This window comes from Bombus impatiens, unplaced genomic scaffold (assembly GCF_000188095.3).
Source record: "Bombus impatiens unplaced genomic scaffold, BIMP_2.2 scf_0318, whole genome shotgun sequence".
Classification (NCBI taxonomy): domain Eukaryota; kingdom Metazoa; phylum Arthropoda; class Insecta; order Hymenoptera; family Apidae; genus Bombus; species Bombus impatiens.
Window position 1 is genome coordinate 108,127 of NT_176737.1, and position 13,409 is coordinate 121,535.

A 13,409-nucleotide genomic window follows, 5' to 3' on the forward strand; every position below is an offset into this window, starting at 1 on the left:
TTATAAAAGATCGCAAATCTATTTGTAGAATATATAACTTGGATTAAATTATGCTTTCCAGCTATGGCCAGAATTATGTTTTGGATTATTGAATGAAGATCCATTATAAAGGTTTATAAATGGCCCAAAATTAATGTTGTCTTATGGTTCGATAACGTTTTCATCACTTGATTGATTTTTTAATAATTTCTTGATTATTACACCACGGATGATTATACGTTTGTGAAATATTTAAAAGACATAACGTTCAAGAGAGTAAAATTAGTATAGCGTTCAATTGACGAAACAAATTTCTATTTACTCATTCGTAACTCGTTCGTGAAAAGATAAATTTATAGTAACATATTTGCAGTTTAATAATTAATTAATCCATCGATTAATATTGTAGAAATTCTAAATTATCGAAATGAGCTTTGAATATACACAAATATTTTCGTTTAAATTGTTGTCGCTAAGGTCTGTTTTATACGTTTTACGTTCAAATATTTTTGTAATGTTTCAAGCAAAGGTTGTCCGGTGGAAAACGGGGGGAAATAGAAGCGCGACTGTGTATATTTGTTTTGTAGCGTAAAAAACACAGGAAACCGGGTGTATTTTTAGAACGCAGTCATTAATGGATGCTAGGAAATGTGTGTACGCGGGCATATAGCAGCGCTGTCTACGTCAAGCACATTCGCACGTTTGGCAGTAACATGTGTCAAATGTTAGACGGTTCTGAAAACGTGTTCCGCGTAATGCTAATGGCCAAATATAGGTTTACTGAAATTACATTTTCCCTGTTTGTCAACGATGGTCAAATGGCTCGTGAAAAGTCATTTTATTAAAAGTCAGTTTGATTTTTCACGTAAATACGTGCGAAAAAAATTTCAACGGAAATTTAAGATTTTACTATTCCGACTTGGTATATATATATAATACGTTCCATATAATTCATATTATATCTGATTTATAATACATTATACATTAATTGATATTAATTAAATAGGATTTCACATACATGTGGTGCCAAAATATCTAAATTTTTGTAATTTTATTAGCCCCGTGATGACACGACTGCAATGATTAAATTGGTAAAATTTAGAAGAAATTTGCAATTGCAAAAAATTAACGCGTAGCACGAATGAAATTTCAATATGTTTTGTTTAATACTCGTAATATATCGATAAAATATGTTCAAATACTTTCGTAAGCATATATTTAGTACGTAAGGGCGAAAAATCGTGTAACCTTGAAAGCGTAAATAGCCAATTAAGCCGATTGTCAGGGATGGAGCATCAGCACAAAGACGCGCTGACACGTAGCACGGTTTCTGTCTGCAGGTCTGCGGGAAGGTGTTCAACAACGCATCGGCGCTCACGAAGCACAAGCTGACGCACAGCGATGAGAGGAAATACGTGTGCACGATGTGCGGCAAGGCGTTCAAGCGGCAGGACCACTTGTGAGTATAGATGCACACCATTCGCCCCTTTTCCGCGTCAATTAACCAACACTTGTGCCATCTCTTCCAGTTCAATCGTTCGTCGTGATAAAATTAATAAAAAAAATGACAAGTTTCGGGGTAATTTTAGATTTTAATCTTTTACAACGATGTGTTGACATATCTGTAATTCTTCTTTAGAAAAATATTTTATTTGTACGATGCAGATTTATAACACTGTATAGTTTAAGTTTGGGGTATAAATAACACAGGATTTACGAAGAAACAATGTCGATCAGTTTTACAATAATATCGTAGAATTACAGTGGAATTGTAGTATAGCGAATTGAAATATTTATTTATAAAATAAGAACTCTACATATGTCTTTTATTATTCAAAATAAGTGGCACATTTTTTAAATTTCCTAATAAACAATGAGCGATAACTAAAACCTTCTGAAAGTTACTCATTGTTAGGATCGTCACTTCTACGATATACGTACCTGTATCAAGGTCATTGGAGCAGATTTCCCTATAGCGCAAAATCAGTATTTTTTGTCTATATCTTTTTTTCGATTCTCAAAAGGAAATAAAACTTTGCTTCTTTTCCTCTTTCATCGATAGTGAATCCTCAATGAGTCTTTGAACAAAACGCTTCTGTCTAAAAACCGAAGCTTTTCGTGTACGTCCGCCAAAGCCTCTCAACGAATAGACGCTATTCTGGTAGAGAATGAGGCTTCCTAAGGCTTGTGCATTACATAATATTATGGAATAGCTGTTTTGGTGCTTTGTACACTCGACGAGAGGATTGTTTCTGATATGCGATTCGAGGCAACGCACGAGTGGGCCGCGACTGGAGTGCAGCTTGCTCTCTAGGCCGGATTTCAAGAGGAAAGCTCGCCTTTTGTTCCCAGCCACGCTGCTTGCGATTGGTGCTAGTTGAATGCTGATTTGAACTGCGGTAAAAAGGTTCGGCAACTTGGTGAATCGGTGTTGCCTCTTGTCGTTTACACATGCACACGATGGAGTAGTTATTTTATATTTTTAAATTTTTTAACGTTGCAGTTTTAGAATCTTCGAATCGTTGGATTTTTATATTTCTGAATATCTTGATCTTTGCATTTTCGAAATTGCGAATCTCTGAATCCTTGAATTATTCAATCTCGATTTTCCAAACTTCTGCGTTTCTTAATTTTTAACTCTTCGCTATATCGCAGAATAAAATTCGAAAGGTCGAATTCAATACGTTGTCTTGCATCGTTCGAATCAAAGAAACATTTCGAAATGATTATTCTTCGCTGATCGTGAGTCAAAGTTGCGAACAGTCGAAAGGCGTGGAACGTGGGCAATGGCGTGAAAAGAGAGAGACTTTGGAGGATCGCAGGATCGCGAGAATTGAAGATTCTATTCTTCTCGAGAACGGAAAAAGAAATAAAGGGGAATCAATAGTAGCAGCAACGGTTGCTAGTCTTGGTCAGACTTGTTGGTTGGTCGGAAGGAGTTAGACTTGTATTACCTTTTGCGTAGACGGATCTACAAATCTTCCCTCTGTTTCTTCTACTTTCTCAACGGTTCTTCTTCCTTCTCATTCGAGATTCGCCACGTATCTTCGTCCACGTTTCCCCTCGGTAAGTTTTCCTTTTTCCTCAGCATCTCATGCCCTTTCTCTCTCTCTCTCTCTCTCTCTCTCTCTCTCTCTGTGACGTTCAATTCGGCTTTGCAGTATTACTAGCGATTCGTTGAATACTTTGTCGAAAACTTATTGATACGTCATGGAAATGTTGCTTCTCGTATTTATGATATTTAATCATGTATGTTTGATCGAAACCTCGTTGTGAATTTCTTTGGATACGAGTTGTTTGTTCTTAAGGGAACTTTGCTGTTGATATTACGCAGATTAATTTTGCTATTAAGATAACCCTGATTGATTCGTATAGCATTTTAGTTGTAGCAAGTTCATTGAACTAATTGTTTTATACATTTTATGGTTTCCTTGTCAATTGTTTTAGAATAGGATTGAATCGAAAAAGTCGAGAAAGAGAATGTTTTTTAAAGACAAACATTTTATTAGATACGACGCCGTATGAAGTTTTCAGGCTCATGATATAAATTCTAAATGCTAAGTAAATTAGTAATACTAAATGAAACATCAGGACAAAGAAGTATTGATGATTTTTGTAGTAATTTCAATTATCAGATATTTAATAAGAATCCTTTATAACTGGAACGTACGAAAGTTTATCTTCGTACTCTCGTCGAAATCGGCACAATCCTCTTTTGTGCTTGATTCCGTCTGTGCTACGTGCGCTGGATCCACTTCGAGTAGACCGTATTTTTCTTTTCCTCGACCTTTCCACTATGTCGCCTTCGTTTTATGTACGTATTTTATTCGATAGGGTCGCTCAACACTCAGTTCAATACGAGCTGACGAACAGCCCTTAGAATTACTTTCGTTTCGTCCATGGTTCCCAGAATTTTTCCCCCCTCTTTGTTGTTCTTGCTTTGTTCAAAGGTATCGTCTCGCTGATTGTTCCTTTTTCGAGTTTCTTCCGTGGCCTAAGATTCAAGATCAATTATTTTGCAATCTATTGTACGCTTGCTTTTGGCATGAAAATTCAACAGAAAATTCCCTTTTATCGATTTTGAATCGAAGAATTTTCTTCAAATATGTTACTACCTTTGCATGGAATATCTTAAAGTTTGACGGTTGGATCGTGTGAGTTATCTTACTTTATACTACTTTCAATTCATGCAATCTGTTTCTTAGAATACGAGGAATTCGATTCGTAGACTCGAAGATCGTAACGAAGTTGAGCTTATCGATCATCGACTTCCACTTCAAACAACTCATTCATCAGTTCCAAACTACCAAAGGAGCCACGATTCCAGAATTCAACGATTTTTTTTTTTTTTTTTTTATCAATCCTAACAAGTTGCATACGATGGCAAGAATAGCTCGGCAAAAAACATTGGCCCATGCGGGCATTCCATTTGGCCTGCGTCCATAAAATTTCCTGGTCGGTTACTTGGAAACTCGTTTTCAAGAAAGCATATGCCGGGATTCGAGTAAACGATGTGGACGACTTTATCCGATCAGCGAAAAAGTCCTTGGCCTGTTTCCTGTTTTTATTGAAATCCTTTTAACCTCGGATATTTCGCAGAGATGAGGGACTTAAGTACCTAACTCTGTACGTACGGAATCGTAAAGAATTGTGTTTTCCCTCCCTACGAATCCTTTTAAACTTTGCCGGTAACCAACGCGTTGCTTTTCGAATGGCAAAAAAATAAGATCCTCGATGATTCGTATTCGGGATCGATAAAATTGGTATTGAGCCTGTCGATACGGTTCGCAACTGTTGTAATCGGCAATAAAGTTATTAATCTGTATCGCGTGTTCCCAAAAATTCGATAAAAGATTATCAAGATATTTTGACAGCGAGGCAAATTTATTGTGCAAATTTATGTCGAATTTTTAGGTATTGATAATGTTGAAAATTCGGAAGATTTTGTTTGAATTTTTAAATAAAAGTAGAATGTCGTTTGAATGTTCCATTAGGAGAAATGTTTCGTTTGAAAAAAAGTAACGTTAGTAATACGAAGAATAGAATTACTGGAGAGATTTCATATTTTAGCGGTTGTTACTTAACACATTTTTATTCCTTGTCAAATTAAAGTTTTTATAATTCACAACAAAAATTCCTGTTTCACTGTGGCTGTCTCTTATTATTATAAATTGTTACAAGCAAAAAGAAAGTAGAAATTGTTTGTTATTAAAATAAACATTTTCCTTCTCTTTTTTTTTCCCACGCCGTACAGTTTATTACGTATGAAAATTAAGTATAATTGCACTTCGAGATTCTTGTCCCGCGAGTTCAGCGTGAAGTTTAATTCGTGCTCATCGAGCTGAAAATTTTCCTAGGTTCAGTGAAGAGAAAAAAATTACGTCCTGCCTGCTTTTTACGTAATATTTCAACCGGCTGGATGTAATATTGCAATTGTCGCGAATGAAATACTTCTTTGAAGTCTCTTGCCTTTCAAGTATTTAGCAAAGAATTTTCTTGGAGCGCGGGTCTGGTAAGAAACTGCCATTGCATAAAGAAAATCAACTAATTAATCGAGAGCAAAAGGAAGCTTGCCTGTTGTCCCTCGTGTTTTTCTCGCGTGCAAGAATCCTTGTTATTTCTTTCTTTTGTATCTTCGTAAAATTCTGCTCGCTGTATGTACATGTACTATCGTTAAGTAAAGATATTAATATTAATTAACAAAAATTTAAACACTCTGATAAATTATTCTAATGGCAATCGAATACTGACTGAGGCGCACAATTATTCTTTTTTCCAATTTCTTTTTGTTAATATTTTGTAGTCAATAACACAATATAATCAAGTGGGATGACACCATTTAACATGATTAATGTCAGAATTCTTTGAACTTTTGTCTTAAATAATAAAATACACGAATATAAACACTAAACAGTAAGTAAATCCCAAAAACGTAAAGACTATTATCTAAATTGGAAAGACAGAACAATTTTGTCATTGTTGAATACTTGTAGGCATATAAATATCTTGATTTTCATTTCATATCGTTCGATGTTCTAATTAAAAAGAAAAGAAAAATCGAGAAAAAAAGAACTCGAGATCGATTCGATAGAAAAAGCAGAAATAGGAGATTGTCTATAGTTTTTCTTGTCATTGAAATGTTTTGTGACGTTTAGACGAGCCTCGAATTACTGACAACAGGAAAAGTGCGGAGATAGGCACCCTCAGACCAAACGTGATTAGAGCTCTCATCGTTCAGAGGAAGTTTGACGGCTGATCAGGAAATAAAAGTAATGCTCCCATGATCGAGCGTAATTTAATTCCATTTGCACGAACTAATAAGCATCGAATTACACTTTTTGCTGGTACTTTCTGTTATCTAGCCCTTCAACTTCCTTTTTTGTTCTCTTCTCATCATTATATAATAGGGGAAAGAGCGGGTTTTAGATCACGTAACGCGTTCGTAGAGCTATCGGGAAATTTTTCGCAAGAAAAAGGATGAAAACATCTTTCTTTCTCAATTAATTTTCCATTTCATACCGGCGGGCGATTGTTCTTGAACTAAATTTACTTCGTTTGGAATCTTTTATTAGACTAATAACAGCAGATACCAATATTTCCTGCAAATTAATGCAATCAATTATTTTTACTTATGAATCGTTGTGAAAATTTGTAATTAATGTGTGATTTTATTTTCCATTTTCTTGTTTTAATCTTAATATTCGATATTTTAATCTATTTTCATTAAAACGTGGCTAGTCCATGCATTTCTCTATAGAATTCAATTCAAAAGAGAATTAAGTAAATACAATCATTTCAATGAAAGTACATTAAATACAGTAATTCTCCAATATGATATCTTTGATTTTATTCATTATAATTTTAATAATACTAGACTGCTTGTTAATATTTCAAAGTACACGTGAAATATTTTTTAATTTGAAAAAAAGTCTACAAAGTTAAGATCTTTTCTAAAAAATACAACTATCTAAATGTATACGAAATAAAAAGATCAGAAAATTCCATTTCCGTTACATTCAACACGTGACAGAATCTTCTTCTGCCTTGACTCAATTTTACCAAAAAGTAGACGCAGAAAACATATGATAGATTCTTTACACTTATCATAGGTCACAAGCAACAATTTCCTCGTTCTCCCGTTTGTTTTCGTTTGTACTAAGCGTCACGGTTCTTCCGTGATTTGCGTGCTCTTATTATCAAAAACATTCCAAACAGGCGTTTGCTGTTCGACTTTAGGCAACAGTACACTGAAGAGGAAAGAAAGAATCTCCGTGTACTTAACCTGTTTCCTGTTATCCCTTGAAAGCCTCTTATTTCGTGGACGCTACATAGAATTTGTATAGAATTCGTTGTTCCATGCTGCAGTAATTAAACGGGTAAAAGAAAATATAAAAGAACAACGTCGACGGGCTTTCCTTCCTTCGCTGCCAGCTTCGCAACTGCAATTGTTCTCTATTTTGCACATTTTTGATTTCCTCGAGTATAAACTGTTCGTGTGTGTACCCTTTGGCGAGAAGAGTTTGCGAAATATTTTAATTCACACACACGCACACGATAGAGTTATATGAAACTTTGAAACTGGGATACATCGTTTTATTACTTGAAATATTCAAGAGAATTTTTATAATGGTGTTTCGTGAAATTTATCTGCATGCAAATTTTATTTATTGTCATTGTAGAATTACATTTATGATATTAACGAAGTAATCGAATTAATAGATTGGAGATATTTGTACCTCTATCGGATACTTAAATACGTTAAAAGGAAAATACATATATAAAGTGTTGAAAATGATCAATTTTTATTAATTAATTTAAAAGAATTGCGTTTAGTTTTCTATAAATCTACAGTTTATTATAATAACCTATAGTAACAGAATTTACCGAGCAAGTTAAGTCGCTATTAAGCTCTTGGCTTATGATTTCTTGAATAGCAACTTAAGTGAGCGCGACGCTGTCAGATGGCAGAATATCGAAATATTCTATACAATTTGTATCTAATAATCTCCAGTTTGAAGAATGGAAGCTAAAGTTAGAGTTGAAAGTAAACTTTGTTACGAAAGAGAATATAAACTGCCCTCATTCAATCGGAATTATAATCTCTGTCACAAGTATGGCTCGATATTATAAGCCAGGGGTTAAAAGCTTTCTCATCGAGCTATAACTTTGATTTGAACTGCACGATACTGACATTCTTTTAGCAAACAATTGAACAATTTTGTAATTAGAAAACTTTTCGCACGTTCAACCATTCAAAAATCCATACACCAAACAAAAAAAGAGAAGAAAAGCAACCAGTGAATATCAAATTCTCAGATAACGCGAGCCGCTCCAACGCAACCTATAACGTTAATCACGCCAACAGGCAAATCCAACGACAACTCTTTTCTCTCCTATTCAAAGAAAAACGCTCCAGAGTCGCTTAATTGAAATCTAAAAAAAAAAGAGGAGCGCAACATCTCCGGAAATTCTTATTCTCCTGCGAGGAGAAAGCTGCGTTTCCAGACTCGGTCCAGCGAGCATAGCCTTGCCACCCTTCTCTCTCATGCCTGTTCAACCCTTTCTTGCCGAGCGAGCGGACGCGCCATTGTAAGTTCTACGGCGTATCTCTGTTATCGAAGTAAATCCACGTAGTCCTTTTCCCGTGTTCGAACGGCGACGGTGCCGCTTGAAATGAGGAAAGACGAAAGGAAGCGCTTATACCTCGAGAGGTATTCTCTTCGAGAGCTCTTCTTCGGGAGCCAGGCTACATATATACTGTATACATAAAGAGAGAAAAATATATATAATATATATACAGAGTGTCCCAGGGTTTAACGGCCAAACTATGACAATAGATATATTTTACACGTATAAACGAGATAGTGTTATACGTATAAATACGAGTCATCTGAAGCTTTCTTAAAAGATTATAATAAAAGTGCGAAGTACGAAAGAAGAAAAAGATAGAAGCAACGCTGTTGCCTCTAATTTGATGTTATTGGACGATTATGGCTGGATAAATTTAAAAAACAAAATTTATATGCAAAACAAATATGAAACGAGGAGCTGCCACTTCGAACACTTTTAGTATATACAAGCAAAGAAAGATAAGAATTTTCCTCTATTTCTCTGTTTCAGCTATATATATATATAGAATTTATTTATTCGTTGAAATGAACTAAAGTTAAATGGACTAAGATTCATATAGTCTACTCTGACTTTTTTCATCCAGAATAACCTACCAAACATTCTAACAAAGTTATTCGATTTCCTCCTGGGACACCCTGTACATAGAAAGAGCGGAGGACAGTCTCTCCGTCCGAAAGGGATTTGCGACAACTTCGAGGTGGCGAGGGCGAAGGGACAGGGAGAGTGGGATTCAGAAAGAGTCGTTGCCGATGCAGCCAGTAGGGAGAGAGCCTGGTCGTTTCTTCGGTCTTCCGCTTGTAAAGAGGACTTGCTTTCCCACCTCGATATCGTCGATACCCCCTTTGTTCCTCCGCTTCCGTCTCGTCCGCCTCGCATTAAGGATGCTCTGACCCCGTGAAATGAAAGAAAATAGACCTGGGGAAACAGCCTCCACGAACCCGATAGTGCTTCCTCTTTAGTGGGAGCCTAGTCCCTACTGCCGTCTCTCTGTCATTGCTGGAATTAATGGAGAGTTGATAATTGGCGCGAATTTAATCTTCGATCCCGACAGCTGAATCCAGGAGGGAATTTTCGCGTGGGAAATTTGTTCGGGTTTAGAGAGTTTGTTGGATGATTTTAGAGGGAAGAATCGATGTTGGAGATGTTTTACGGTGATAGGGTTGTTCGAGGAATTCTTTTGTTCAGCGATCTGTGTATTTTGTTTTATTATATTAGGTTGTCCGAAAAGTTTCTTTCGTTTTATCAGGAAATAATAGACACACAATTTTTTTTCTTTTATATTAGTTTATTGAATTATGCACGAACATAATAATAGGAATAGAACGAAATGGATCATACCTAATTCAATGAAGTAATATAAAACAGAAATTGTTGTTCATCTATTATCACCTTACGAAACGAAAGAAACTTTTCGGGCAACCTAATATAATCGCATTACTAACGTCTGCGAAACAGCGAAAAGATGTGTAATATCGTAGTATCGTTTTAAATGGCTATGGAGGCGAATCTATGAAAAAGGATTGAAATTGGATTTATTGAAAAGAGTCACTAGTTGATTATATTTGAAAGCCCGAATGAAAGATAAAATGCGCGTAGATAAATAAATTGGTAGGAGTTGAGATGGCGAATGGAACACTTTTCCCTTCTTATAAAGGATATTACAATTCTTCACGATGGATAATTGTATTCGATCCTGTGTTTAATTCGTTGGAATAATTAAACCAAAGGATATTTATGCATAATTAATCTATGTATCTACGAACAAAACTGAATAGAGGTTTATTTTATTACACTCCCAAAATATTCTAACTTTGGACATTTTTGCTTGTTATATATAGTCCACATATCTTTCTAACTTAAATTTTAATAATTATCATGTTACACCGTTCGCAAACATTTGTCATCGACTCTTAAAATAAAGTATAATTTACTACCTCGCATTTTCACCGAAATAAAATATCCTAATCGATATATACTCGTGTCGCATTAATACGGTTGATCGAGCAGCATGTTTAAAGATAGGATATAGATGTTGAACTCTTCCGTGTCTATGTAACCTCGTTTTAACGTAGCGCGTTGTATTTCAAGGGGAATAAGCTGTCATAAAAGCTTTGGTGTTTTCATTGCTGAGTTGTTTCTCATGTTTGCATCGGATCCTCGTTGCAAGAGGAATTTTTTTAAACAAGAACTATGGCTCGTTTTCAGAGGAAAGCACTATCCTTTCCTTTCCTTTGTCGCCGAATCGTATGCAAAGTACGTGGAATGTAAATCGTTAAATTTTTTACGGAACTTAAAAGAGACGACGAACGTTCGCTTTTCTATTTCAATTTTAAGGAATCGAATATTTTGCTTTTAAGATTTGCGCTAATTATCCAGGGGCATCATTAGCCTTAAAAATTGATATGGCGATCGATTCTACTTTAGAAATATAGTTTCAACGTGCTTCTTTAAAGGGTACATCGTCATTAAAGGAAAAAAAGGATCCGCAGAACTCTCGTTCTTTTGTTTCTCCTTCAACAACGAAGCTTTCCTTTCCTGCTTCGACGTCTTCAATACGGTCTTTGTTCGTACATTTTCCTTTCCCCTCGTCGAGCTAAAAACGTTTCGCCGTGGAAAAGGAACTAGAACGAAAGAAATTATGGAAGTGTACATCTTCCATCTTTCACGCTCTTATCTCCGTCACGGCCAAACCTAAGTTTATTTCGAATCAACGAAAAATTAATCAATGTTAGTTCGTGGTCTTCCTAATGGTTTTTGAAGCGAAACGATATTACGTACGTAGTAAATCATAACAAATGTCAGCGATTTGTTAAACTATTAATTATCTGCAAAAATTAACTCTGAGAATGACTTGCATGCGCAAAGAAAAATTATCATTTCTTTTTACAAAATTTCAACAAACACCAAAAACTCTCAGTAAGCATACTACTCGTTGAGTTTATTCAAGATTTATTAAAAATTAAATTATAATTCAGGTGGATTAATGTTATTAATATTTTGAAATTTTAGTGTACTTGTTGTATATCTGAAACGTGAATCAAAATCTTGCTACAACTTTAACAATTGATCTACACAGACAAATGAAGTATCAAACAAAATTAATCACTCCATAAATTACAAAATCTAATTATTCAGATTACACTTTCCGCTGCACTATATATCAAAGCGAATGAGAAAATTACGAAATAAATTACTCCACTGTTTATTCACCCCGTCTCTTACTCTTCCAATATCTTTGCAAATAGCTATTTGCTTTTCTCTTTCACCACTTAACAACGAATAGTCGCAAGAATAGGTCGATCGATTCCCGGATGGATGCAGATTCCCACGGGATTCAATGTGTCTGTGCGTGTGCGTGAACTGTGTGCGGATCAGAAAGGAAATACGTTAAAGTTGAACGAATTAGCTTTTACAAATTAAACCCTGCCCAGTTGGAAGTTCATCCTGCGATAGAATTTAAGAGACCTCGTTCGTATATCGATGGACTATAAAACTTGCAGCAATAGAGTGAGAGAATGGCCTCGGTGGACTGTTGGAAAATTTACTGGAAACGATGTCATCCGTGCTATGCTCTGGCCACTTCTTAGCGCGAACCACAAGAGAATCCTCTCTGTGTCGAAAGATACGAGACGTGGACAATGTTCCAGGGCTCGTTAAAGTTTCACAAGAAGGGAGAAAGGGTTGCGACATGAGAATAGCTAGTTGGAATACATTGAAATGGATAGATTCGTGCGATGAACCTCCTGTTACATACACAGTGACTCAGAAAAGTATTTGATCGCTTACTATAGGAAAATTGTACATATACGAGTATATCGTATGATGTGTGTTATATATAGCGATTATAAAAAGTATTTGTGTACCATTGCATTTATCATAACATTTGTATACTAATTAATTAAATCCAAGTATATTAAGTTTCGTATCGTTTGGTAATATTTTCGTATGATTACAAAAGTTTGATAGCTATGAAGATGAAACGTGGAACCTGATAAAAAAAAGCGTTGTATTGGATAGTAAGAAAGATTATAAAATAAGATTCGTACGAAACGAAAAATCTTTTTAAAATTTATCGTTCCTTCCAACTGCTACGAGAGCCGAGAATAATATAAATATTTCTCACGTTGCATACTTCTATACAATTCCTAATTGAGGTGCGCGCTTTACTTTTTACTTATAAAGCTCCAAGTATTCTTGCTTTTACTCTTAACAGAAGAAGCAAGTGGTTCACTCTTAAAAAATTAAAGGTTGACGCGTAGGCGAAAGGTTAAAGGTAACATTTTTTTCAACGAGCTCAACGATCTCCTTAAACAGCAAACAATATTTAAAAGAACTTTGCCCATCTCCGTGCTCCTTTACTAATTTACTAATTAAAACCTTTGATATTTAACGTCGAGAAGATTCCATAAACGACAAAAAAGGAAAGATGGTACTTTCACAGATTGAACCGTAGAAAGCACCGCCGAATGAAAATGTCACTTCGTCCGTGATTTTAAAAGTCAACATTAACGGTTAAATAAATTCCTAAAATAGTCTCTTAGCGAGACGAGATATCTGATTGTCGTTTACTTCGAAATCGTTTTCGTTTACGTTTTCCACGCAACGACGCGACGGTGCAAATTAATCGAGTAATCTGAAAAATACTCCGTTAGAGTCGTTTCCCTCTCGGCTCAGTCGTCGCGATTGATATTCCAGGCAAATATTTGTCCAGAGAAATCGGATCCAGCATAGTGGTTCGTATCGATGGCGACAACGAGAGTAAGCATAGCGCCACCAGTGATACAGATCGACGATTTACC

The 13,409-nt window shown here is 35.5% G+C and overlaps 1 protein-coding gene across 1 annotated transcript in view; it reads left to right on the top strand.

The window, feature by feature from the left end:
* LOC100746455 overlaps positions 1–13,409 on the top strand; it is a gene marked incomplete at its 5' end in the record, with an annotated part of 240,012 nt that overhangs the window by 104,802 nt on the left and 121,801 nt on the right. Inside the window, one exon of the mRNA XM_033320534.1 lies at positions 1,320–1,438. Coding sequence (XP_033176425.1) covers positions 1,320–1,438 — 119 coding nt within the window. The remainder of the gene's footprint in view (positions 1–1,319; positions 1,439–13,409) is intronic.